Here is a 21,768-nt window from a genome sequence, read left to right as displayed (position 1 = left end):
CTTAATGGCACATACCCACGATGGGGGATTGGCCAGGGTGCATAGCGGACACAAAAGCACTCTTGTAAAAGGAGGGGAGTATTTGGATAATTTTATGGCTTAGACTAGAATTTGTATAAAAAAACACGAAAAAAAAATCAATGAAGTGTCATTCTGGAGCAACGAGCTTCCGTCTTCTTCTTTCTTTCACATTCACCGCTTCGCGCTTTTCGTAGCGTGCAAAAACGTGCGCTGTTGCCACTGTTGTTTTTGTTGGCCTAACAACAGATGGCACTTATCTACACTGGAGGATGGGCAAATAACAGCGGGGCGCAGATTGCAGTTCGCCTGTACATTTGTTCTGTTCAGTTGAGAATAACTTTATTGTTTCAACCGGCGCCCCTACCTACCCTCTCCGGCACGGCACGCAGGGAGAGAAGAAGGGGTTTTGTTTACTAATAGACTAACACTTTAAGGGATGCTGTGGCTGCCAGTTGGGTCAGTTCATTTTGCACCCTAGAATCTGGGCTTCTTAATGCTTCATTCCATACTCTACCATCTTCATAATTGCTTTTTCCTTGAGCTTCTTCACAGTTTCTCATGATGTGATCCATGTCGTCCACTCCTTTCTAAAAAAGAAAAACAAATAAATAAATAAAAGTAATAAAAGACTGGGAACTCTCCGTGCGAAGTAAGGCATCGGCTGAAAGCAAAAGAAATACAAATTAAAGAATTCAAAATTAAATAACAAAGAAAGAAAAGGTGATACTATTAATCAAGGTAGTCGATGAGCATGAACGGAGAAATAGACAGATCTGAGGCTGAGCCCAAGTGCCGTGCCGCAAAATGGTATTAAGAACGGACTGCTCGAACAAAGGTCAAGATGCTGAAAGAGCTCCTAAAACAACTTTCTTCTCAGTGAGGTTCCTAAGCAAGGGGGGCTGCGAGAACGGTCGTGGCGGGGCTGCGAGTTGCAGTATTGATGATGAAGACGTATTTCAATAGCGCAAGGGCGACTTGGTCACAGAGCGCCCATGCTCAAGATGCTATGATCTATACGGGGGTCAATGACCTACGTTTTAAACATGTGACCCCATAAAAGCCCGGCACCATGCCTGGGGAAAGCTTGTTCCAGTCAGGCAACCGGTGAGCATCTGGGAACAATGGGAATTGATCCCCGCACCTCCCGCATACCAGAAGAATGTTGAAACCAGTAGGCCACCGCTGCTGTCCTGTAGATACTTCTATAATACTAGTAGCTGTTTTTTTTTTAATAGTAGCCATAGTAGCTGTTAGTAGTATAGTACGCCTGGTTCAAAGTCCTTAGGCTGCACATAGCCTGCAATAAGTGCGTAGCGGAGGGCTCCAGGAGAATTGCGACCGCATGAGGTCGTGTAACACTCGCTGTCATTATTTCTAGCCACCGCGACCGGGATTCGATCCCGCGATCTTGGCCTCAATTAACACCCTATCCATTAAGTCAATAGAGGTGGTATTGGTAGTGGCACAGTAACACCTCGTTGATTTGAACCCCGTTTATTTCCGAAAGGGGGTAATTCGGGTATTCCGTACGGTTCCATCAAACACATATACAGTTGAATGGCGTGAAACCCTCGTTAATTAGGGGGAATTTGGCCGCGCTTCGATTAATTCGGACAAGCGGCGGAGCTCGCATGTGCACAGGGCACCGGATGTGGAGTGACTGTGACGCTGAATTCGCAACTCAGAACTCTTTTCTCTCTAGCACGAGTGGCGATGGTGTCAAGCCGAAACGCAAAGGCGACGTTGTTATCGTTATGAGGGTCGTCAAAAAAGGTACAACGAGATGTTTCCTTTATTGTTTTCGTTGTATGCGCATCGCGGAGCCTGTAATCGTTTTGTATTACAGCGTATGTAAGAAAGCATGGTGAGCTGTATTTTATATTTCGCGGTATGTGTGTGCGAAGGGGGGGAGGGGGGGTGGGAGGGGGGCGGGGGTGACGAAGCTGCTGATTCCCTGAGTGTCCTGAAAACCCATGCGTAGGATTCATCCGCCTATGAATCCTTCTTTTTCCTATGAATTTGGTGGAACTATGAGAAACAGCTATTGCAACGGACATTTCCTCCATGAATAATCAACGCTTGCATATATTGCCGCACTGTTAACCACCCTAGTAGCGTTATGAAGCGGCCGGCCTGATTTATCTGGTACTGGCTTAGAACTGGACATCATAGGGGCCAGCGTTTTCTTCGGGTTCCTCTCCAGAGTTCTCCGTTGCCTTGCGCGTCGTAGCTAGTCTCAGTAAACCTTCTCTGTTTACGCCAACCGTTTGTGGGTGACAATTTTTCCCGTAAAATAAAGGAATGTTAACTTGGGGCGCCTTCTTATGGTTTTTTATGCCCTGCAGATAATGAGAAAATTGTTTAATTTATACATTCTTCTGGTGCTGGCAAATCCGAATTAGCTAGGTTTTAGTGTAGTAGCAATATCTGTATTAACATCTGCTTTAGAAGTAGCAGTAGCGGTGGCAGCAGGAGTAGTAGAAGCACTAGTAGTAGTAGTTGTAATAAAATAGTGGCTACCCCGCAAGTAATAAGTATTTTTATTCATAGTAGTACTAGTGGCAGTAGTAAATAACGGTTCAAACTGGGTTAGTTTGCGATTTGCGTGATCTTCTTTCTTTGTGTTTTTCAAGGCGACGCGAATTAGTGCAATATGGCGAAATATGCTAATGCGCGACTATCAACAGCAAGTTTATTCCGGAGTACATTCTTCAATAGGGATTATATAGTGGAAATAAAGATCCTGAAAACGTAGAGTGAAGGCGAGATCTTTCTTAAAAAGTAAAAAAAGTACGGCAAGCAGGAAAAGTACAATCAATTGCGCATGATTGTCCTATTCTGTTTTACCCTTATTTATCTCGATGCTCCTTTGAAAAGATTAAATATTCACGACCAAGCTGTAATAAAGAACATTTATCTCGAAAAGTGAAGTTTTATTTAGCTTCCACTGTGGTACCGCTATATGGGGAATGCATAGGTGGCCGCTGCCGCCTCGACGCGATGAAGCAGCCATGTCTGGCGAGCGGCTGTGACGCAGATGAAGGGCTCCTCCTGGAGTGAGGCGTAGGCTTAAGTACGGGGTGAACACTTGGGACAGGCCTCTGTGGCCCGAAACGAACGTCCAGTGTCCGCCCAAAGCCTTAGCGCTCCACGCCCGTCCCAAGACATGGAGTTCCACAAATGCGCACTTGGTCTAACCCCTCTTGCAAGAATATGCCTTTTGCTATTCGAGGACCGCAATAATAACATTTCCTGCTGATTCGCCACCGCACGCAATCAGAATTTGGCTTATTCCAATGCGGGTATGGGCCTTTGACTATACAGACCATAGCGACACTCGCACAATGCAAACACAATACAAAAGCTCGAAAAAGAAAGCAAGACAAGAACAAAACACCCGCATCTTCAACGCCGTCATGGTCACCTGAATTGAAGGAACGGGCTTTCACATGGGCGATAATACTCTCCAGTGCGTTCAGAGGGCTTCGATGGAGGTTAATGAACAAGCTATTCCGCAATTCGGGTACAGCTCAACAATGGTGGAACCTTTTCACTCATATGTGTATTTTAGTGTGGCTCGAGTCACTCGTACGCTGTACTTTTATTATTTTCTCATAACGGTTATTCTGCTTGGTATTCCTTGTCCAAAAATTATACTGTTACCTAGTGCGTCATGTTTGTTTTGATTCAGTCCATATCTGAATGCGGATGTCTCCTGTGGTATTGTAACCCATGATTAGGCACTGCTGTTTTCTATCAATGTAGCCCAGAGGCACATTGCGCTGTGTGCGTCCCCATGCACAATCTCGAGCAAACGACTCCAGAATGCGCGAACGGCTGTCCGCTACCACACATGAAAGCACATGAGTTTGATTTGCACTTCCACTATTTCGTCCCGAGCGAAGCGTCGATAACGCAGGTACAAGGATGTAATTCGCCTGCAGCTCACGTGTCACAGTAACTTTTATTAACCAGGGGACCACTCAACCCCACTCCCGGGCAAATAAATAATTAGTGCGAATTTTCTCTTCAAATGCTCCTGTGAGCGATATTAACGGTTACGGAAATGACGTAAGCCGTCGATGAGTAAACGTCGCGAAAGCATGCACATTGCTGAAGAGTTCGGTGTTGGATACACTGCTGTGTATTTTCTTCTTGATGCTATTCTCAAATTCTGTGTAGGCTTTATTAAAAATATATATATTCATATTTATGGGGGCTGCACGTGACTGAGTCTGAGCCCGAGCGTTACTCGAGGAAGAAAAAGGCGAAGAAGACTGGACCACCGCGTGATCTGCAATTGTTCCGCCTTAAGAGATTATCTTGATGTCGCTATCTCCTAGACTGACAGAAGAATGAGCGACAACGGTACCATCAGTTTCAGAAGCGACGGTGCAGTTGTCCCATCGCCCAAGCGTCTCTCCAGCGGGTCTGCTCATCCCGTGGCAGCACCATATCCGAGGTGAGCCCTACGCTGTAGGCTTGTGAAGAGAGGTAGACGAGAAAATTTTTTTTCCCACGTCAGTTCCTACCACTCCCGTCTTGTTTCTACCACTCCTCTCCTCACACTCCATGGCCGTTGTCGGTTAGGAGCGACAGCCAAATGTGCCGGAGTCGTATCGTCGGTGGTGCGAGCCAGTTCTCCCACGAGGCAATCGGCAGGGCTTGAGGAAGGTGGTACCAGGTGTTGGATACTACGGTTCTATAGCAGGGCTGCTGGCACATTGTGCGCGCATTTTTAGCGTGTCAGCAAGAGAGCGTCCACTCAGGTCTCTCTTTGCGTCCAGTGGGTTGTGTTCAGCCTGTCCTAGGTGCCCCCTAGGAGACATGTGGGGCACCTAGAACACGTGACCTTTTGATGCCATCACGATTTCTGGAAGAGCAACCTGGGTCTTGGAAGCCCTAGCGGTGGAAGCTCCTGCCATCGTAGGGCGGTGGCGCTTCGCCAAATGGCTGCACCAAAGCGCCAGGAGTAATAAGGATACTTCCGGGAGATCTATAAATCTATAAATATAAAAGAAAATGATCAGTTCCGCATACATGGACACGGACCCATTAACGCAATTGAGTCATCCCCTTACTGCTGAGCTTAGTGTCCACTCCAGTGAAACTGAAATCGCGAAACCGAAGTGAAAACCCAAATGCTAGAGCGCCTAATTCGCATTTCTCCTAACCACTGTTACGCTTCGCCTTCGTCCTGATGAAAGATCGGCGTGCTTGCAGCGGTATGCCGACTATTCACAAAAGGCACGCAAGCTCAATGCCTGGATTAGCCACGGAAGCGACGTCAGAAATCCAGCACGCAACTGTCCAGCACAGCTCTGCAGTGCGCCCTCATCTACAGAACGAAGTCAGTTGCCAAGGCCGGCAGTACGTGACATTTCGAGGGGCACGGGGGTCAGCTGAGTCGTCTGACAGCAGCGTCCGTCCTCTAGGAAGAAGTTTTCAGCGAGCCTCTCCCCTGCACCGAGTGTACTTGCACGTAGCCTGGACCCTGCACGTGCGTCCGCATGAAAAGCGTGCGAACGCCGCTCGTGGACATTCCAGCGTCTGCGCGACGTAGATGGCATCTTTCTCCCTCTCCCAACACGTGGCGGGGGCGCGTTCCCGGGATGGGTGCCACAGTGAACTTTCCAGGTCACTCCTTCCTCGGCAAGTCCGGCCCCCATCTAGGGCCCCCAGGGAAAGGAAATGCTTTAAAAACTCACCAGCGAGTATGGCCGAGTACCGTCTCATCATCGGGCGTCTCACCATCGAGCGTCTCACCATCGGGCGTCTCACCATCGAGCGCCTCGCCATCGAGCCCCTCGTCATCAAGCTTTTTGTCGAGAATCTTTGTTTGTATATAATGTAATTTAATTATATAAATTTCGCACACACACGCGCACACACACACACACACACACACACACACACACGCACGCACGCACGCGCGCGTGCGTGTGTGTGTGTGCGTGCGTGCGTGCGTGTCTGTGTGTGTGTGTGAGTGGAATTAAAGATCGAAATGTACTCAATTCACAAACTTATTTGATAGGTACGGAACTCGTGCGTGTCGTTTTCTGCGTCATTTTTTTCAATGCTTTATTTTCTTTGGTCTGTACTCAACCAGACATGTACCTCATAGCCATTGTGCGATACGCCCCTACGCTTTTCCCATGCTTGCTTTTAGCGGAAACGTCTTTGCTTCAACTCTGGCTGAATGCATAGATATGCCTGGATCACAACTACATATAAGAAACTGTTGTAAAATAACGCAGAAGTAAACATCATATTTCTCTCTTTCATGTCTTTTACTTATTTCTCAGCATCGAAACTACATAGCTGAGCACATTACTCCCAAAGATGAAAAGGTTCCCCGAGGTCCTTAACGAAGATCTGCGTCTTCTGCCTCCGCAAGGAATACCTGACAGCCACTGCAACTTCACACTGACGGGCACGAAAATCTTAAATTCCGGGTAGGGGTACTAGAAAAATTATTAGTTTACATCCAAAGCGTATTAAACGACGTATGCGTCCCTATAGATTAGAAACGTAAGCTCAAGAGACTGGAAAGATGAAAGCAGAAGAGGGGCTTTATAGGGTTCCTTGTCCATGAACAGCTGTCAGTGCAGACGGGGAAAAATATGGAACAGCACGATACAGAAGTGGACGTGATTAGGCCGTAATAAAGCCTGTTTTCGTGTTGTAAGGCGTCAATTATGAAGCCCTAAGTTTAACAGCGATGTTATACAAAACGCCTGCATCACATGATGTTACAAGTAAACATACTATGACAATTTTGGAGCAACGTGAGTGTTGTATAAACCAAGAAGAACACGGCCTCCTCCAATGACGTGAATTTACAATCACCTAAAAAGAATAAAATAAAAGTAGTATGAATTTGAAGAACCTGCTCTTTCTTACTAACTTTGTTTAGTGGCGAATGAAGAAGTATTTTGAATGGTTGCATGTCACAGCTATAGGTGCTATCGAACCTGTAGGACATCAACTTGAAGAGGATCGAAAATTGGTTCGAAGCTACAGAGTGTTTAAATGAAACGGAGCCTGAGCTCCCTTCCCTTTTTACACATCATGTCGATAAAATCAGGGCGTCATTCAATGATCCGGTTGTTCGAATTATGCGCGCACGAAATGAAGTAATTTATCTTTGTAAATATGTTCACAAGTGGGTTATCGAATGAAATGCTTATTGCGCATAGGACCATGGTAGAGTATTGTACTATAGAGGAGAAAAGTAAAAAAAAAGTGAAATAGAGGTTGAAACGTTCTGGCGGGCTAGTTGGTAAAGAAGCATCTTGAAGTTAATAGCGCAGTCTGAGACACACACACAGAGGACAAAGAATGATGAAGAGCCTAGCGCTGTATGTGATCACGCTCTTAACTTGGAAACATAGGCGTCGACATCACTGACTGATGCCTCAACTAAACTGCGCAGTGCCGACCCAGTTAGCCGCGGATCACAGAGCCTAGGTTACGCCACCATTCAGTTCTATATGTTGATCACGGAGACGCTTTCGGTGCAGACGTCACAATTTATCTGCGGGACGAAATTTAAAAGCAGTAAAAGCCATAACTGCACCTTTCGCCGCAGGACAAGCATCAACATCACCGACAAGTGTCAAAGAATCCGATTTTACAAGGAACAAAATGGGATGAAGTTATCTTCAGTGTCCTTTTGAAGTGTTATTTCCATAACTACGGTCTTTGCGTTGCCTTCCACTCGAACCACTCTGTCACTTCAAGGTGTGTCTGGAATTGAGCACACGTATTAGTGCGAGAAAAGGCTGCCGTGCACTCCTTACATCCTTCTTTTTTTTTCCTATCTGCATTGCAGTAGCGCTTTGATCTCGAAGCCAGTCGTGCTCTGCTGCGTGCTACTGGTGGGCGCGGTCGTCGTGAGCACGGCCAGCGTGCTGATCACACTCTACGCGAAGGACTGGCTACGGATACGCTGCCTTCCCGGCCCCGCCGAGGTCGAGGTCACTCCTTCAGCGTCGGCCCTCGGCAACTTCAGCACATGGGCTGTCTCCACCGACGCTCCGCCATGCACGACGGTGGCTAGGTACGGGAGTGGAAGGTGCCGCGTCCCCTTAAACCAAAATTTGCACCGACATCGGGAAACGCCAGCGCTGACGCGAAAAAGAATTGAGTGGAATTTATAAGAGGCGACTTTAGTTATGCTGGCTACGGGAGTTGTCTTCTCGCATGCAGGCTGTAGTTTCGTAAAGTTGAACGCTTGCTCATTGTTCGTTTGACAGAATGAAGGCTAGCGACTACAAATTTCCCTAACGAAACAATACTTCGCTTCTCTGAGCAGTGCTCTGACGTACATGAGTACTGGCCGTAGTCAAGAACATTTTCAAGACATGTCTGCTCAGTAGTGCAATGGACAATTGCCTAAATAATATATGGACATTCCTGGATTCCGCGTGTTTTCTACTGAGTGCTAGTTTTTCCGCAAATAGACGCAGGTTAAGCATAAGAAGAAAAGATTATGTCATCTTCGTTGACGTGATTGTTAGCAGCGCTTCATTAAACGCACTGCCATAACAAGCGACTTTCAGTCATCTAGCACACAGATTATCGAAGATTAATTGCTAAAAGTCGCCAGCCAGATTGTTTTTCGGAGTTTGTATTATCAGGTTAAAAAAATTCTGCGGGCCGGTTTTCTAGTATTCTGGCGCAAATGTGGCATAAACACGGATGTTCCTGTTAGTTCCGTTAACACTGTGATTCTTTCTTCTACCCAGACGAATCTTCCGCAGGGGCGGAAAAACCGTGGACGCCGCTATCGCCACCCTGCTGTGCATGGGTGTCGTCATCCCTCACTCCATGGGCATTGGCGGAGGCTTCATAGCTGCCGTCTACTCGCGGTGCGTTTGTAGCTGCAACTTGCGTCCACTTGCTCCTCTTTCGTTAAGACCACTCCCGATGTTGGTAGTACATAGTGCTCGAAGAACTCTGGTTGGAAACGAAAGTGCGAACGATTTCGACACATTAATAGGCGCAATGGTAATCATTTGCCGCAGATATCTGCCTCATAAGCTAAAACTGAATATCGGTGATGGTGACTCTAGTCATCCTCAGAGAGAAAAAAGCTCTTACGTTTAGTCATCGATTCGATCTCCCCTTCAGTGATTACTCAGTCGGCATGAAGCAGCTACGTTTATGCAAGCTGGTCGATAGTTGCAGCTCGTCACGTCACAGAAGCCGTAGATGTGCACAGTTGGTGCGACCCTTAGCAACTGCTTGCGATTTATAGCTTAGTTGGAATTTTCTCTGGTTAGAGAGAAAAATTTTGGGAGATCATTTTGGTGTCGACTACCCGGTGACCCATGGAGATATTTCGACTAAACTAGGGTAGTCGCAAAAAAAAGGCTTTTTCTAAACTTGCTGCACAGTTAAAATACATCGAAAACCATCGCCAGGTCGTTGACAGCGCTGTCTATAAGACATTTCCAAGAAGGGCTCCCTGGGCGCCGCCATATTGTTCCCTGGACTGTAGTGGGAATCTTGAGCTAGCGCGGTGGAAGCGGCGAAACGCCTCCTCTCTGGACTGCTGGAAACCGGTTCCGCCGTCGCTTCCACCGTGCTAGCGCAAGGTGCCCACTGCAGTCCAGGGAACAATATGGCAGCGCCCAGGGAGCCCTTTTTGAAAAGGTCTTTTGCCCCGTGTGACCAACAACAATATGGATTAACACGCACAAAAATGACTGCCTAACGGTGTCTAGGTCACCCCCGAAGGAGGTGCAGCGTCGGACTCAAGGCGTCGCAGCTCATACTGGTTGAACAGAGATTGCGGCTATTTAGAGTTCCTTGATTTTAGCTGGTTAATAATGAATTAGTTTCAGCAGCACTTCAGCCTTCTCGGTGATTGTCCACGGCATTGTCCCGACAACGTTACAATATCGTTCGAGCTTTCTTTCCTAAAGAGAGTGAACAAAAGATAAGCTTGAAGCAGCTCATTCACATGAAAATCTAAAGTACTTCCGCTTCACTGCAGACGGAAATTAGAAGACAATCGACCAATACATTGATGGGTGATGTATACAAGGCAGAAATAAGCCTTTCCTTCGACCCTGCTCGTGTTCTCAGTCGCAGTTCTACGAGACATATAAGCACTGTCGACGCTGTCAAAATCTATCAAAAGTATTGCGCCTGGTTGGGATCGCTATTGCTTACTCACAATTCATAAGTCGGGTATGTTTTCAGGAAGCGCTTGCAGTTTTTGATGCGCTTGGCGACTTGACCGCAGGTAATCTCTCACGACACATACAGCCAACTTGCACTGTGCTAACGTGTCCAACTGAACACGAAGAGTATAATTGGCAAGAGAAAAATAAATAAAAATAACATTGCGTGGCCCCAAAAGACCACAGTGAGTTATATTGGCAGTGCTGTTTTTTTTTCGTTCAGGTCGAGCCAGGAGGCGCAGGTGCTCATCGCCCGCGAAATAGCCCCGGCCGCTGCCTCGAGGGACATGTTCATCACGGAAAAACAAAAAAGCCTCTGGGGTGAGGTTGGCTTGCTTCGCTGGGGAGGACTGTTGGATTGCTGGAGTATTAATACTTGCATCTACTGCTCTGCTTCCTTATGTTAGCGTATCTGTTCTGTGCACATCGTCCTCCATCATAACCTTCTTTTCCTCTTCCCCTTTCCCCAGTGGAGAGTAGATGGGCAGATAATAATCTCTCAAGCGGACCTCTCTTTTTTTTCTCAATATAAAGTTCTGTGTCTTCATATATGTAATTTTAAATAGATTACCATTCGAAGACTCATTGATAGAGTGATTGATTGACTAACCGAATGATTGATTTATTGACTGACTGACTAAGTGGCTTATTGATTGATTGATTGATTGATTGATTGATTGATTGATTGATTGATTGATTGATTGATTGATTGATTGATTGATTGATTGATTGATTGATTGATTGATTGAAAGTTCTTCCAAAGAGGACAAAAAATTTAAAGGAGCACTGGAAGCCAGACCTTCAATACTTTTTTGACTAATAGTAAACGAAGAATTCTTTTTTTGTAGTAATAAGATTCACTTTATTCCTTGAAAGTGCTAACACTCTTTAGAATAAGCCACAGGCCAAAAGCTAAAGAAAATTGCTTGAAGATGCCTGTGCCTCTTCTAAAAACCGTTACAAGAAATAAATAAAATAAACACATACATACTACGGTGGCAGGTCGCATACGAGCAAATTATAATATTTACGATTCAAGAGATTGTTATACAGAGAAGTAGTATTGAAACTAGCAAAATCATTGCAACTAAACAAAAATGCATTTGAAAGTGACACACTGGTGGGTCGATGACAAACAGGAAAAGGACATCCATACATACACAGACTACATTATGTAGCAAGAAGTTATTGAATATTATTTACAAAGTACACTTTTAAATCATGTGGTCGGAGGTTATACATGCTAAGCTGGTTATATTCGTAGCTGTTTAGAATATGAGTTATAATGAAATTAAATGCTTGTTTGCCATAATTTGTTCCAGCGCGTGGAAGTGTCCATTTCTCAGAGGATCGGGTTTGAACATACTTTAAGCAAAAAATTACCGACGATTACGTTACTTCCTAATGCGAAATTTGAGCGCAGCAAATAAGCAGTTTCACCTTTTCGATAGATTGAGGCGAAGAAATCGAGCAACACATGTATGCGCTATCACAGAATTTTTTTTTTTAGCAGACGGAGGACTTCCATCGGTCGTCTCGCTCATGGCTCAGAAAGAACTGGCAGATAATTTCGCAGTGGCGAACGGCAGCGGCAATTTCGGCTCGGGCGGTGCACACATACAGATCCGCCGCCACCGATCTGGCTCTCTGATTGCCACCGCACAGGGCGAACGGCAGCGGCAATTTCGGCTCGGGCGGTGCACATATACAGATCCGCCGCCACCGATCTGGCTCTCTGATTGCCACCGCACAGGGGTTGCATTGGAGGAGGAGCGAAGAAAGGAATTAAGTTCGAGCCGGCGCTTTGACAACCGGAGACTCGCAGGAAGAGGGGGGAGGGGGGCGGCGTGTACACCCAGCGGCAAACGATGGGGGCAGTAGCGCGCGCAGCAAGCGGTCAACACGATAAAGGGAGGAGGGAAGAGATAGCAGCGACTGACTGATGCCGCTGACGCCGATAGTGAGTCAACCCCAGCTGCGGATGAAAGGGGGGCGGAGCTGGTTACGAGGCCGACGCCGACGACAACGCCGACGACGACGCGAAACCCAGGAACAACGCCAAAGAACTGCGCTCTAAAAGTTACATACTGATGGTGATGAAAACTTGAGGTAGCATAATAGGCGGTATTCGAGAAAAACATCCACACGAATTACGTCATACTGAGTAAACAATTCAGCCGTATGGGCAGTAAAACTGGCACCTGCGATAATCCTGATAGCTTTCTTTTGAAGAATTTCAATCTTCTGCAGATTCGTTTTGGATGTGGTAGCCCGAACTATGTGGCAATAGTTAATGTGTGATTAGAATAGGGCATGATAAATCATTCGTTTTATAAAGGGAGGTAATTCATTGCGGTACCGAGCAAGAAAACCAACGTAAGGAGCTATTTCCTTACGAAGATGTCTTGCGTGCGCGGTCCAGCTCATACACGCGTCAAAAATTACACCAAGCGATCTGAAGTTGTCCACGACTCCTATTTTATGGTTCCCCAATTGAAGATCATGGTTTAGGATAATTTTGACGATTTTGGGTCTGAAGATAACAGCTTTAGATGTATTGGTACTAACAGACAACCCATTTTGAACGGACCACGCATGCAAAGTTTTAAGAACAGCGTTACCGCGATTTAGTAAATGATCTGTTGAAAAGCCCGTTAAGAAAATACTGGTGTCATCTGCGTACAGAATAAATTTAACGTTACTGCCAATGTTTACGAGGTCGTTTATGTATACGTTAAAAAGAAAAGGACCTAAAAGGATCACAGTTTATAGCCTGAAGAGTGGATCCATGTCCATCATAGAAAATACCCTGTTTTTGATCAGTGAGGTACGATCGTAGAAAATGGAGACAAATTCCTCGAACACCATTCATTTCTAGCTTAGCAAGCAAAATATTGGGGTTAAGAAAGCAAAAGCCTTACTGAAATCAACAAAGATAGCGAGAGTTAGACATTTACGTTCAAAATTTTGCAAGATAAATTCTTTTTGTGATAGGAGAGCAGATTCAGTAGAGCGTCCCTTTCGAAACCCGAACTGTGAATCTGTTAGCAAGCTGTGTTTATTAAAAAAGCTATCCATTCTTTTCAGAATAATCTTTTCATATGCCTTCGAAAAAACCGGAAGTACAGGAATCGGGCGGTAGTTGGTTAATACGGCTTTATCACCTCCTTTAAAGATAACCGTTACTTTGGCATTTTTCATTTCATTAGGAAAAATAGAGCATGAAAGGGAGTGATTAAAAATGAAAGCTAGATACGGCGCATTAGGTCTGCAACAAACTTAAGCGGTTTTATTTGCAGCCTACCATAATCCACACAGCGTGTTGATTTCAGATTCATTAATACTGAGAACACTTCTTCCGAATCCGTTTGATAAAAGACCAGGAATTCATTAGGCATATTGCTAATTATGCTAGTGGCAGGATTTACATCTACGGTTGGCTTAAAGGCAGTAAAAAAAACAGTTAAATTTCTCTGCAAGTGAGGCCCCGGATAAAAGCTCATTTTCGACAGATAGTTCACCTAGTGTTTTTGTTTTTTTTTGTGAACAATAAGAATAGCTTGTTTAAGCAATTCCACTCGACAGTCTAGGCAAACGCAAACTGCAATTAGTCTATCTTGTCAATAAAGCGGAAAAGAAAAGCGCAAAACCAAAAACTCTATCTCCGACCTTCCTTGATATAGAGAAATATTGGGGATAAGGCCAAGGCCAAGCTGCAAAAGTTCGTTCTAGGTAGCGTGGACTAAAAACTGTCGTGAAATGGCAGGAGCGCAATATCTCGAGCTGCCTGTTGAAACTCTGCAGGCGGCCTGGCGGTGGGCGTGCCGGGTGAGCTCCGGGGGTACGAGGCGTTGCACCGCCACTTGAAAGGCTCGCTGCCCTGGAAGGAGCTCTTCACTGACGCCATTCGGCTCGCCAGATACGGCTTTCCCATGGGGGCGCACCTGGCCAACGCCCTCCGGCTGCAGCCAGGAACAGCCGTCACCAAGATGGTGGAAAAAATCAGGTTCGGGCATACTCTCGTTCTGCTGTTGGGTCATGGACGGGGAAGATGAAAGCACGCGTACGGGGGGTATGGTCAAAGCGTAAACGTTGAAGATGTAAGTGCTGCTGGGTAGGGCTTAGTGCATCTATGACTGTCGCTAGAATTCGCGGAGTCAGGAAGAAAAACTTTGGCAAATGCGAAAAAGAACACGCAGTGAACCGATGTCCTTTCTCTTTTACATGTCATTAATTAAAAATTGCGCCTGTGTATAGGGTGACGAAAAGCAAGACCGAACGCCTGTTCACGCAAATGACCAAATATAAGCCCAGCAATGACTCGAAAGAGGCCACAATCAAGGAAGTGATCTATATCATCCGCAAGAGATGTTATAAACAAGGTAGTATCACTCGATAACGTGCTTCTTGAGCAGGAATCAGGTATTGTCGCAATTACCAAAACGCACTTCTCCAGATATTTTTTTTATTTATTTTCTTTGTCGATACTATCAATCCCATTAGGGATTTTTACAGGAATGGGTTATAAGGGCCCGTCTACATTTGTTCAAACAGACATTCACATATATGTACACAAGGGTAACCGATCACTATTACAACAGCAAGGAGGAAAGTACATGAAATAAAAAAAATTGAAAGATGCCGCCATTCACAGATTGATTTTATCATAGATTTACATTATGCACAGAAATTAAATATAGAGACGTTAATGACGGCATCACTTCCTCGTTGATGACAGTAGGGATTTTCCGGTAAGCTCACGAAATTTATCGATATCTACAAGATATCTGCAATGAAGAAATTGTTCCACCAAACTACGCAATCCTCATGATAGATTGAGCTCCCTGTGAGGGTGGCGTGGCTCTTGCGGTAAAAAAAAACGCATTGCTTTTGTCATGTTTCCTGAAGTAGCTGGTGTGAAACCTGTTTTTTCCACAGTCATTTGCAACAATGCTAAAATTATTATTGGAACCTTCTACAGAAGCCACCTTCTGGTCACGAATGCATATATTCAGTTCAAAGCTTCCTCCAGCAATATTGTTGTAACTCCCGAGTTATACCCACAGGTTGTTTTAACTTATCACACATCGACTGGGCCACCACGCATCACTCCTCACTAATCTCAGGCGCGGTTATTAATTTGATAATAAATTTCAACCTTCACCTAATAGTTCTGTATAATACACGCGTACGTCCGCACTAAACGTTCTTGATTCGGTAATGAGCAGTGACCGTTTCCCTGTGCAACGTGTTGTAAGTCGCATCACTGAAGACATCTCGAATAACAACATACCACTTTGTCGGTTACTCCTTGAGTGCACCATAACAAATGAATGCCTTCCTCGACTATAAGTAATTATGCCAAAGCATACGACGCATGGATCCTAACCGATATGCCTCTTAACCAAAGAGACATAGGTACTTTTTGCCATATTTTTGAAACCACTGTGCCTTATTGTATGACTCAATCATCCCGCTAAAGCTCAAACGTGCAGGGAATAATATCACTTGGATTACAAGGGACGTTATTTATGCGCGGCGTCAAGTAGAAAGGATATGCAACAATATCAAAATAAAAGTTGCAAGAGAGGTGAGCAAATTTGTATAGAGAAGCTTATGCAAGCTACGCAGCACGCGAAAGATTATTATTACAATGCGACTTTTTAAAGCTTTCTGAAGAACAGTACACACAGATTTTGGAAACACCCAGGCAGATTTCTATCGATACAAGTGCGCCGTCCGGACTCTCGCCACAACAAAAGCCACTGCTGCTCATAATTTGGTAGTTGGTCATCCCAAAAATTTGACAGTCGGCCCACCCCCATATTTGCCACTTGTCTCACCCTCAAAATGTGGCAGTTGCCAGAGCCAAAATTTGGGAGTTGTCCCACCTCCATAATTCGCCACTTGGCTCAACCCTTGAATTTTGCCGTTGGCCCACCTCACATGGTTATCGTACGCAGGAGGGTCTTCTCGGACCCTGAGACGGGCGAGCTACTGGCCGAAGGGGAACAGGTGATCCAGAAAGACCTTGCGAACACTCTAGAGGCGATCGCCGAGAACGGACCCGACTACTTCTACAAGGGACAGTTCGCCGAGAAGCTTGTGCAGGAGGTCCAGGATAATGGTAAGTGCACTTCGCCGAACGTACGGGCTTTCTGATCCCGTTGGGAGCTTTTAAAAGGACTTTGGGTAACAGTCAATTGCATGATGGTTTTTTTTTTGTAGTAAGTGGGCTCGCTACAACAGAAAAGCAAAATGTTGCTATGAACCTAAATATATTATTGAATTATAACATATATATATATATATATATATATATATATATCGATCACGACTGAGTACTAAGAAACGCCAGTGCGAACTGTGACCGTAGTTGAGAGACGTTTCCGACAACTCGGTCTTGCCTGATTAGGTACCGGCAGTACGTTTATCCTTCACTTCGCAGATGAGTCCCACTCGTTACCAAACAATAGGCCACTAGAAATGTAACGGTGTCGTTCTAGTCACGATCGTAAAAACATTATTAGAAATAACGCAGCCTGCTACCCAGCCCCTGAAGCCTATCGTGCTCTCACCCCCTGTCAGGGACAAAATAGGTCACCATTGCTTTTAGAGGGTCGTAAATAGGACGTCCTCCGACATTTGACAAAACCTTCCAATGGTTCCGCTTGGTCGCAGCATCAAAGCATAAATAGTGGTTTCTTTGTCACCGTTATAGCTTATGTAACTAGTATGAAACTTATGCGATCTGCGCTGTTGTGTTTATTAGAGTTTCAACAACCAGGTGGCGACTATGTCTTGTCCGGACTCCTTTTCGCGTGGGGCGCGAGGCACTTGACAGTGAACAAACGGGTGAGATTAAGAAGTTCGCGAGCAAAAGGTTATGCGGCTGGCACAAGAGAGGATTACTGGAGCGATATAGAAGAGGCCCTTGTCTTGCAGTAGGCTTAGCCAGGTTTATGATGATGATGATGAAAAGATGTCTGGCTTTTCCCGCAGCTGTCGTCGTCGCTTCGGCGCAGGCGGCTGCGTCGCGTGTTTGTTCTATTTCTCTCAACTCTCGATTCCTTCACTTCTATTTGCACGATTGGCTGATAGAGCCTCGGTTGGCGCCGGTTGAGAGGTCCGTGAACCTTTTCTTTCTCCATGCGGTCACCCTCACACACGCACATTCTGGCGTTGGCTAAACTGACGCCACCGAGTGCGAAGGTTACAACCACGAGTTTAAATGCACAGGTGCCCCACGCATTCATAAACACGATGCGAAAGTAAACATTCGTAAGGCAAGATACTCCGGAGAGATTACCAATATTATTTGCATTTTAAGGATGTAATGTCAAGCGAAAGATGAAAAAAAATTGGCCGACGATTACGCTTCTCGGTATTGCGAGTTTGGAACACAGCTCCTGTTGTATTTGAACGGTGGGCGACCGCTTACGGAACAGGCAGTGCCGAACGGAGGCGGCGCTGTCTCAACTGACGAACGGGCGATGCGCTCTAAAAAAAGACTAACCACGCTAGGGCTTAGTTAAAACATTCGGCCAGAGCCATCTTTGGTCGCAGTTATGATGAGGTGGCGGCGGCAGATTCGCTCTAACTATTCCCATCGGGCGAGGACGATGCCAAAGCACCTCCTCTCTGGGCTGCTGGGAACCCGTGCCGCTGCCGCTTCCACTGCGCTTACGTAAGGTGCACAGAGCATCCCAGCGAGCAATATGGCGACGCCCAAGCATCCCATATTGGAAAGGAGTATAGAGAATGAAGCGTCAGGCGAAGGCGGAGCCATCCGCCTTGCTTATGCCACGCTTGTGTATTTTTGAAGATAACTGGCGATATTCCGACGAGTTGCGGTGTGATTGGTTCAGCCGCAAGGCAGAAAAGAGGAAGCGGCAGAAGTTTCTAGAAGTTTATTGCGATCAGATAGGGGCGAAAGCGATGGGCAGCAGTCGTGGAGCGTGACAAGTTTGGCGACGGCTCGGCTGCATGGTTAATATTGCATTTCTGCACTGAAATCGGACGGTTTGCTTTTCGTAATCGACATGGTTTCTTTTGAGTCGCGTGGCGAACAGTGGAAGAATCAACGCCTGCCATTCGTTCTTGTTCTGTTTGGCTTTCATTACGAGAAGATTAGGTGCAGTATTTCGTGTGCATGTGATAGTTAGTTGGATGCAGGAGGGCTGTTTTTTTCAGATGACAGTCAGCCCGGACTATACGTTCCCAGTATTTTCACGCAAAGAAGAAAAACAGCTGATGCCAATCGCCTTCAGCGTTCATAGCGAGCCACTAAGTGCGAACGTTTGAAGCAGCACTAGACACATGTAGTACTGCGTACAACGCATACTTTTTTCCTTTATTTTCACTTTGCGAGCTTGAATAAGGGTATTTTCAGCAGCAGTCCTAGAAAGCGATTAAACGTCGCTCGAATCTGGGCGAAGTCAAGCAGTGTTATTTCCAATTACCGGAAAGTTCACATTTTAGGTCGGCCAGAACCTGGCGAAAACAGCAAATGCCGCACCAAAAGTCACTCTCATCACGCTGAACAAGGCACACACTTGAGTGAAGTTTCTCAAAATTAGGAGAATGAGTTAAAATATTTATCTTTCCAGACCGAATGTAAATTTCTTTGGAAGCTCGAGGAAAACTTTATGCATGCTCATGTGCGGCTCTCCCAAAGCCAAGAGAAAAAGAGCATTCTTGCATACATTATCGGTGGAGCAAGGACTCGACTCCTGCCACAAATGTCTATTTCTGCAAGCTGAAAAAGCATTTGAGTTCGCTACACACACGACAAAGTTCCAAGAAACACAGGGATAGCATTTTGCTTATTCACAGTAAGTATATATGTCCAGTAATGTTCCGCGTTCTGCGCAGTGAAGTTGCTAGGAATCACAAGGTTCTTCATGTGAAGAAGCTGCTTGGTGTCATGCATCGCGTCGGCCTAGCTCTTGCGCTTAGGAATCGAGTACGCTTATCGGCACAGAATTTGAGTCTGTAGACGATTATTTTCCCTGCATACCTCGTGCGTTCTCGGTTTCATGTAATATGTCAACGTAGTCACCCGCCGTGGCCGCGTTGTTGCTGCAAACTAGGAGAGGAGAAGAAAGCCCATGCAGCGTTGCGCCTGGTAACTTCCTCCGGTGAACAGGGCGATAACGTGCAGGAGTACTCTCCGGACATCTACAAAAACTTTTCTAACTACAAGCGATGCTCTCGTTTTTAAATATTCACGTGGGCGTGTTGGTTTCAAAGGCAGCATCCCTTTGCGCTGTGGTTGCATGCGGCGTTTTTGCTTACACCGCGCTTCGCTTCCTGCCGCAGTGCCACCTTTGTTTACAAACACGACGCTTGTCTACACGTTCTTCTTTCTGCTTGACTCTTCTAGCACGAATCTTGTCCGAGACAACAGGTGAAGGTCCGCCCTCTTCATGTTGTCGCCGGCACCGCTGTCACTGCGGCACAGCCTTCGAGTGGGACCGTGCGGTGGTCCAGGCACCCAAGGGGGGTCAACACACTTGCCTCAATAAAGTTTTTCTCTATCTCTCTCTCGTCTCCAGCCGTACCTCGGCGGTGGCAGCGCAGTGCACTCCGCGAGTCCCTTTTTTCTGGCTTTCTGTGCTTTCTTGCTTTTCCTGAAGGTACAGATTTAGTTTCTTTTTATTTTTGCGATTCTGTCTCCAAAACGTGTCCCTCTATGTCCTGCCCTCCTTCTTCTCTTCTTTTCCTTCTCTTCTTTTTCTCTTATGGGCACTTGGATCGCTCAGATTCGGCTTCAATGACGGCTCAGGAAGTCTCCTAGTAACAGCTTTTGCTGTAAAAGCAGTTCTTCAGCTGCTGGTGCAACTTTGTTCGACTTGATGTCTCTCCCAAATAGGAGGCTCTGCCTCTTCAGAGCCGAATCGTATTCATGCTTGGGTGCACCGCCCTGACTTGTACTCTCGCAGGTGGTGCGCTGACTCTGCAGGACCTTGGTGACTACGCAGTGCGGTGGGAGAAGCCCGTGAAGGCCCGCTTCCAGGGCGGCCTCACGATGTTCTCGGCGCCTCCGCCAGGGAGCGGAGCCGTGCTCGCCTACATCCTGGGCATCATGGACGCTTTTCGCCCGTCGGAAGGATCGCGGCTGAAGGACGACGTGGTCACCTTGCACAGGTGGAGCCCAGCTCTTGCATGTTTGCAGCTGGGTGGATATCGCTCGCTGTTACGCGAATCTGATATTTCACTGAAGGGTGAATTTGCATTGATCATTTATTGCTGTTTTAAACTGTACCGCTATGCTGAACACTGCGCCAAGGGCTCTCACGTAACCATTTGAGTAAATAGTACTGCAAACCAACTGCTTCGAGATAGGGCCGGTTTATTGCGTGAGCACTCCACACCCAATGATAGAACGCAGCTTGAAGTACCGGCACTCAAGTTTGCCCTGGTCGGTGTGGAGCGGCTTCTCATTTTTAGTGCTGCTGAATGCATGTTTCGCTGGTCGATAGGGGTCGCAATAGTTCGTCTGTCGTTTTCGAACAGCTCGATCCGTGGCGAGTGCTCTTGATACGCCTAGCAGTCAGGTTTCACCAGAACCCTATGGCTACGATGTTGTCACTTTCGTAACAGTCAGGACAAATTAGGCTCTTTTCTATGAAGTTTTAGACATCGTTGAAAACCATTGTACGTTTGTTTACATCGACGGTTGCTCGTGGAGACGTCAGAACGGCTAGCAACTGTTCTCGCATTAGTCACTTTGGATGCCGCTTTAAGCAGCTCATAGAAGAGCAATAGCAACGCCGACGAGACCAAATGTTTTTTAAGACGTTTATTAGGAAAATTTTCCTAAACAGCCTCAACATCAGGCCGAAAATCGCCAGCTGCGTCCATACCGCGGGGCGCAAGAATTCGAGCCGAGAGCTAAACGTGGTACATACACCGGTATGTATTCGTTCCTGAGATTGGATCTTAGTTATGGTTGGCATTGTAAGGCCTAGCACAACGCGCATGCTCTAATGAATGGAGGTGGCCTAAAAGCACTGGAGAGGAAATAAGGGATACGCAAACACCAGATGTATGCGTGAAGAGAAAAAGAGGGCAATGTGATTAGCAGTAATGTGATTAGCAGTATGGATAAGATACTTAAAGTAACCGAAGAGTTCTGCACAAATATGTACAGTCGCCAATGCAATCAGAACGTTAGTGAGAAAGGGAATAGCGTTCTTTACGGGGTCATCCCGCCAGTAATGAAAGAGGAAGTAAAGAAAGACTTAGGAGGAATGCAAAGGGGGAAATCATCTGCTCAGGATCAGGTAACAGCAATTTTTTGAAGGACGGCGGGGAGATTGTGCTAGAAAAACTAGCCACCCTGTGTATGCAATGCCTCATAACCTCGACTGTACCAGACGCTTGGAAGAGAGCTAAAATTATCTTAATCCGTAAGAAAGGACCTGAAATATTACAGACCAATCAGCTTACTCTGTTACCTACACGGTATTTACCAAGGTAATCGGTAATATAGTCAGGTAAACCTTAGAGTTCAATCAACGAAATGCTCAAGCAGGTTTTCGTAAGGGAT

At 46.1% G+C, this 21,768-nt stretch overlaps 1 protein-coding gene across 1 annotated transcript; it reads left to right on the top strand.

Moving 5' to 3' along the window:
* Nucleotides 1-5,737: 5,737 nt before the first annotated feature.
* LOC149365115 (scoloptoxin SSD14-like) lies at nt 5,738-20,526 on the top strand. Its single transcript, XM_089568791.1, has 7 exons — nt 5,738-5,862; nt 7,856-8,079; nt 8,768-8,894; nt 10,438-10,535; nt 14,019-14,220; nt 16,178-16,341; nt 20,159-20,526. The coding sequence occupies exons 1-7, from the start codon at nt 5,738-5,740 to the stop codon at nt 20,524-20,526; spliced, it is 1,308 nt and encodes a 435-aa protein (XP_089424917.1).
* Nucleotides 20,527-21,768: the final 1,242 nt, after the last annotated feature.

Source organism: Amblyomma mixtum, chromosome 2 (genome assembly GCF_055824585.1).
Source record: "Amblyomma mixtum isolate Tamu chromosome 2, ASM5582458v1, whole genome shotgun sequence".
NCBI lineage: Eukaryota > Metazoa > Arthropoda > Arachnida > Ixodida > Ixodidae > Amblyomma > Amblyomma mixtum.
The sequence above is the reverse complement of the archived record's forward strand: the minus strand, read 5'-3'. Positions and strand labels throughout refer to the sequence as shown.

What these genes read in the sequence shown, in the direction of transcription:
- LOC149365115 (XM_089568791.1), top strand. Translation starts at nt 5,738, where the DNA reads ATGGCCGAGTACCGTCTCATCATCGGGCGTCTCACCATCGAGCGTCTC. An exon ending in TTTGTCGAGAATCTTTGTTT is followed by an intron (nt 5,863 to 7,855) that starts GTATATAATGTA and finishes TCTGCATTGCAG; the next exon opens with TAGCGCTTTGATCTCGAAGC. An exon ending in GCAGGAGGTCCAGGATAATG is followed by an intron (nt 16,342 to 20,158) that starts GTAAGTGCACTT and finishes GTACTCTCGCAG; the next exon opens with GTGGTGCGCTGACTCTGCAG.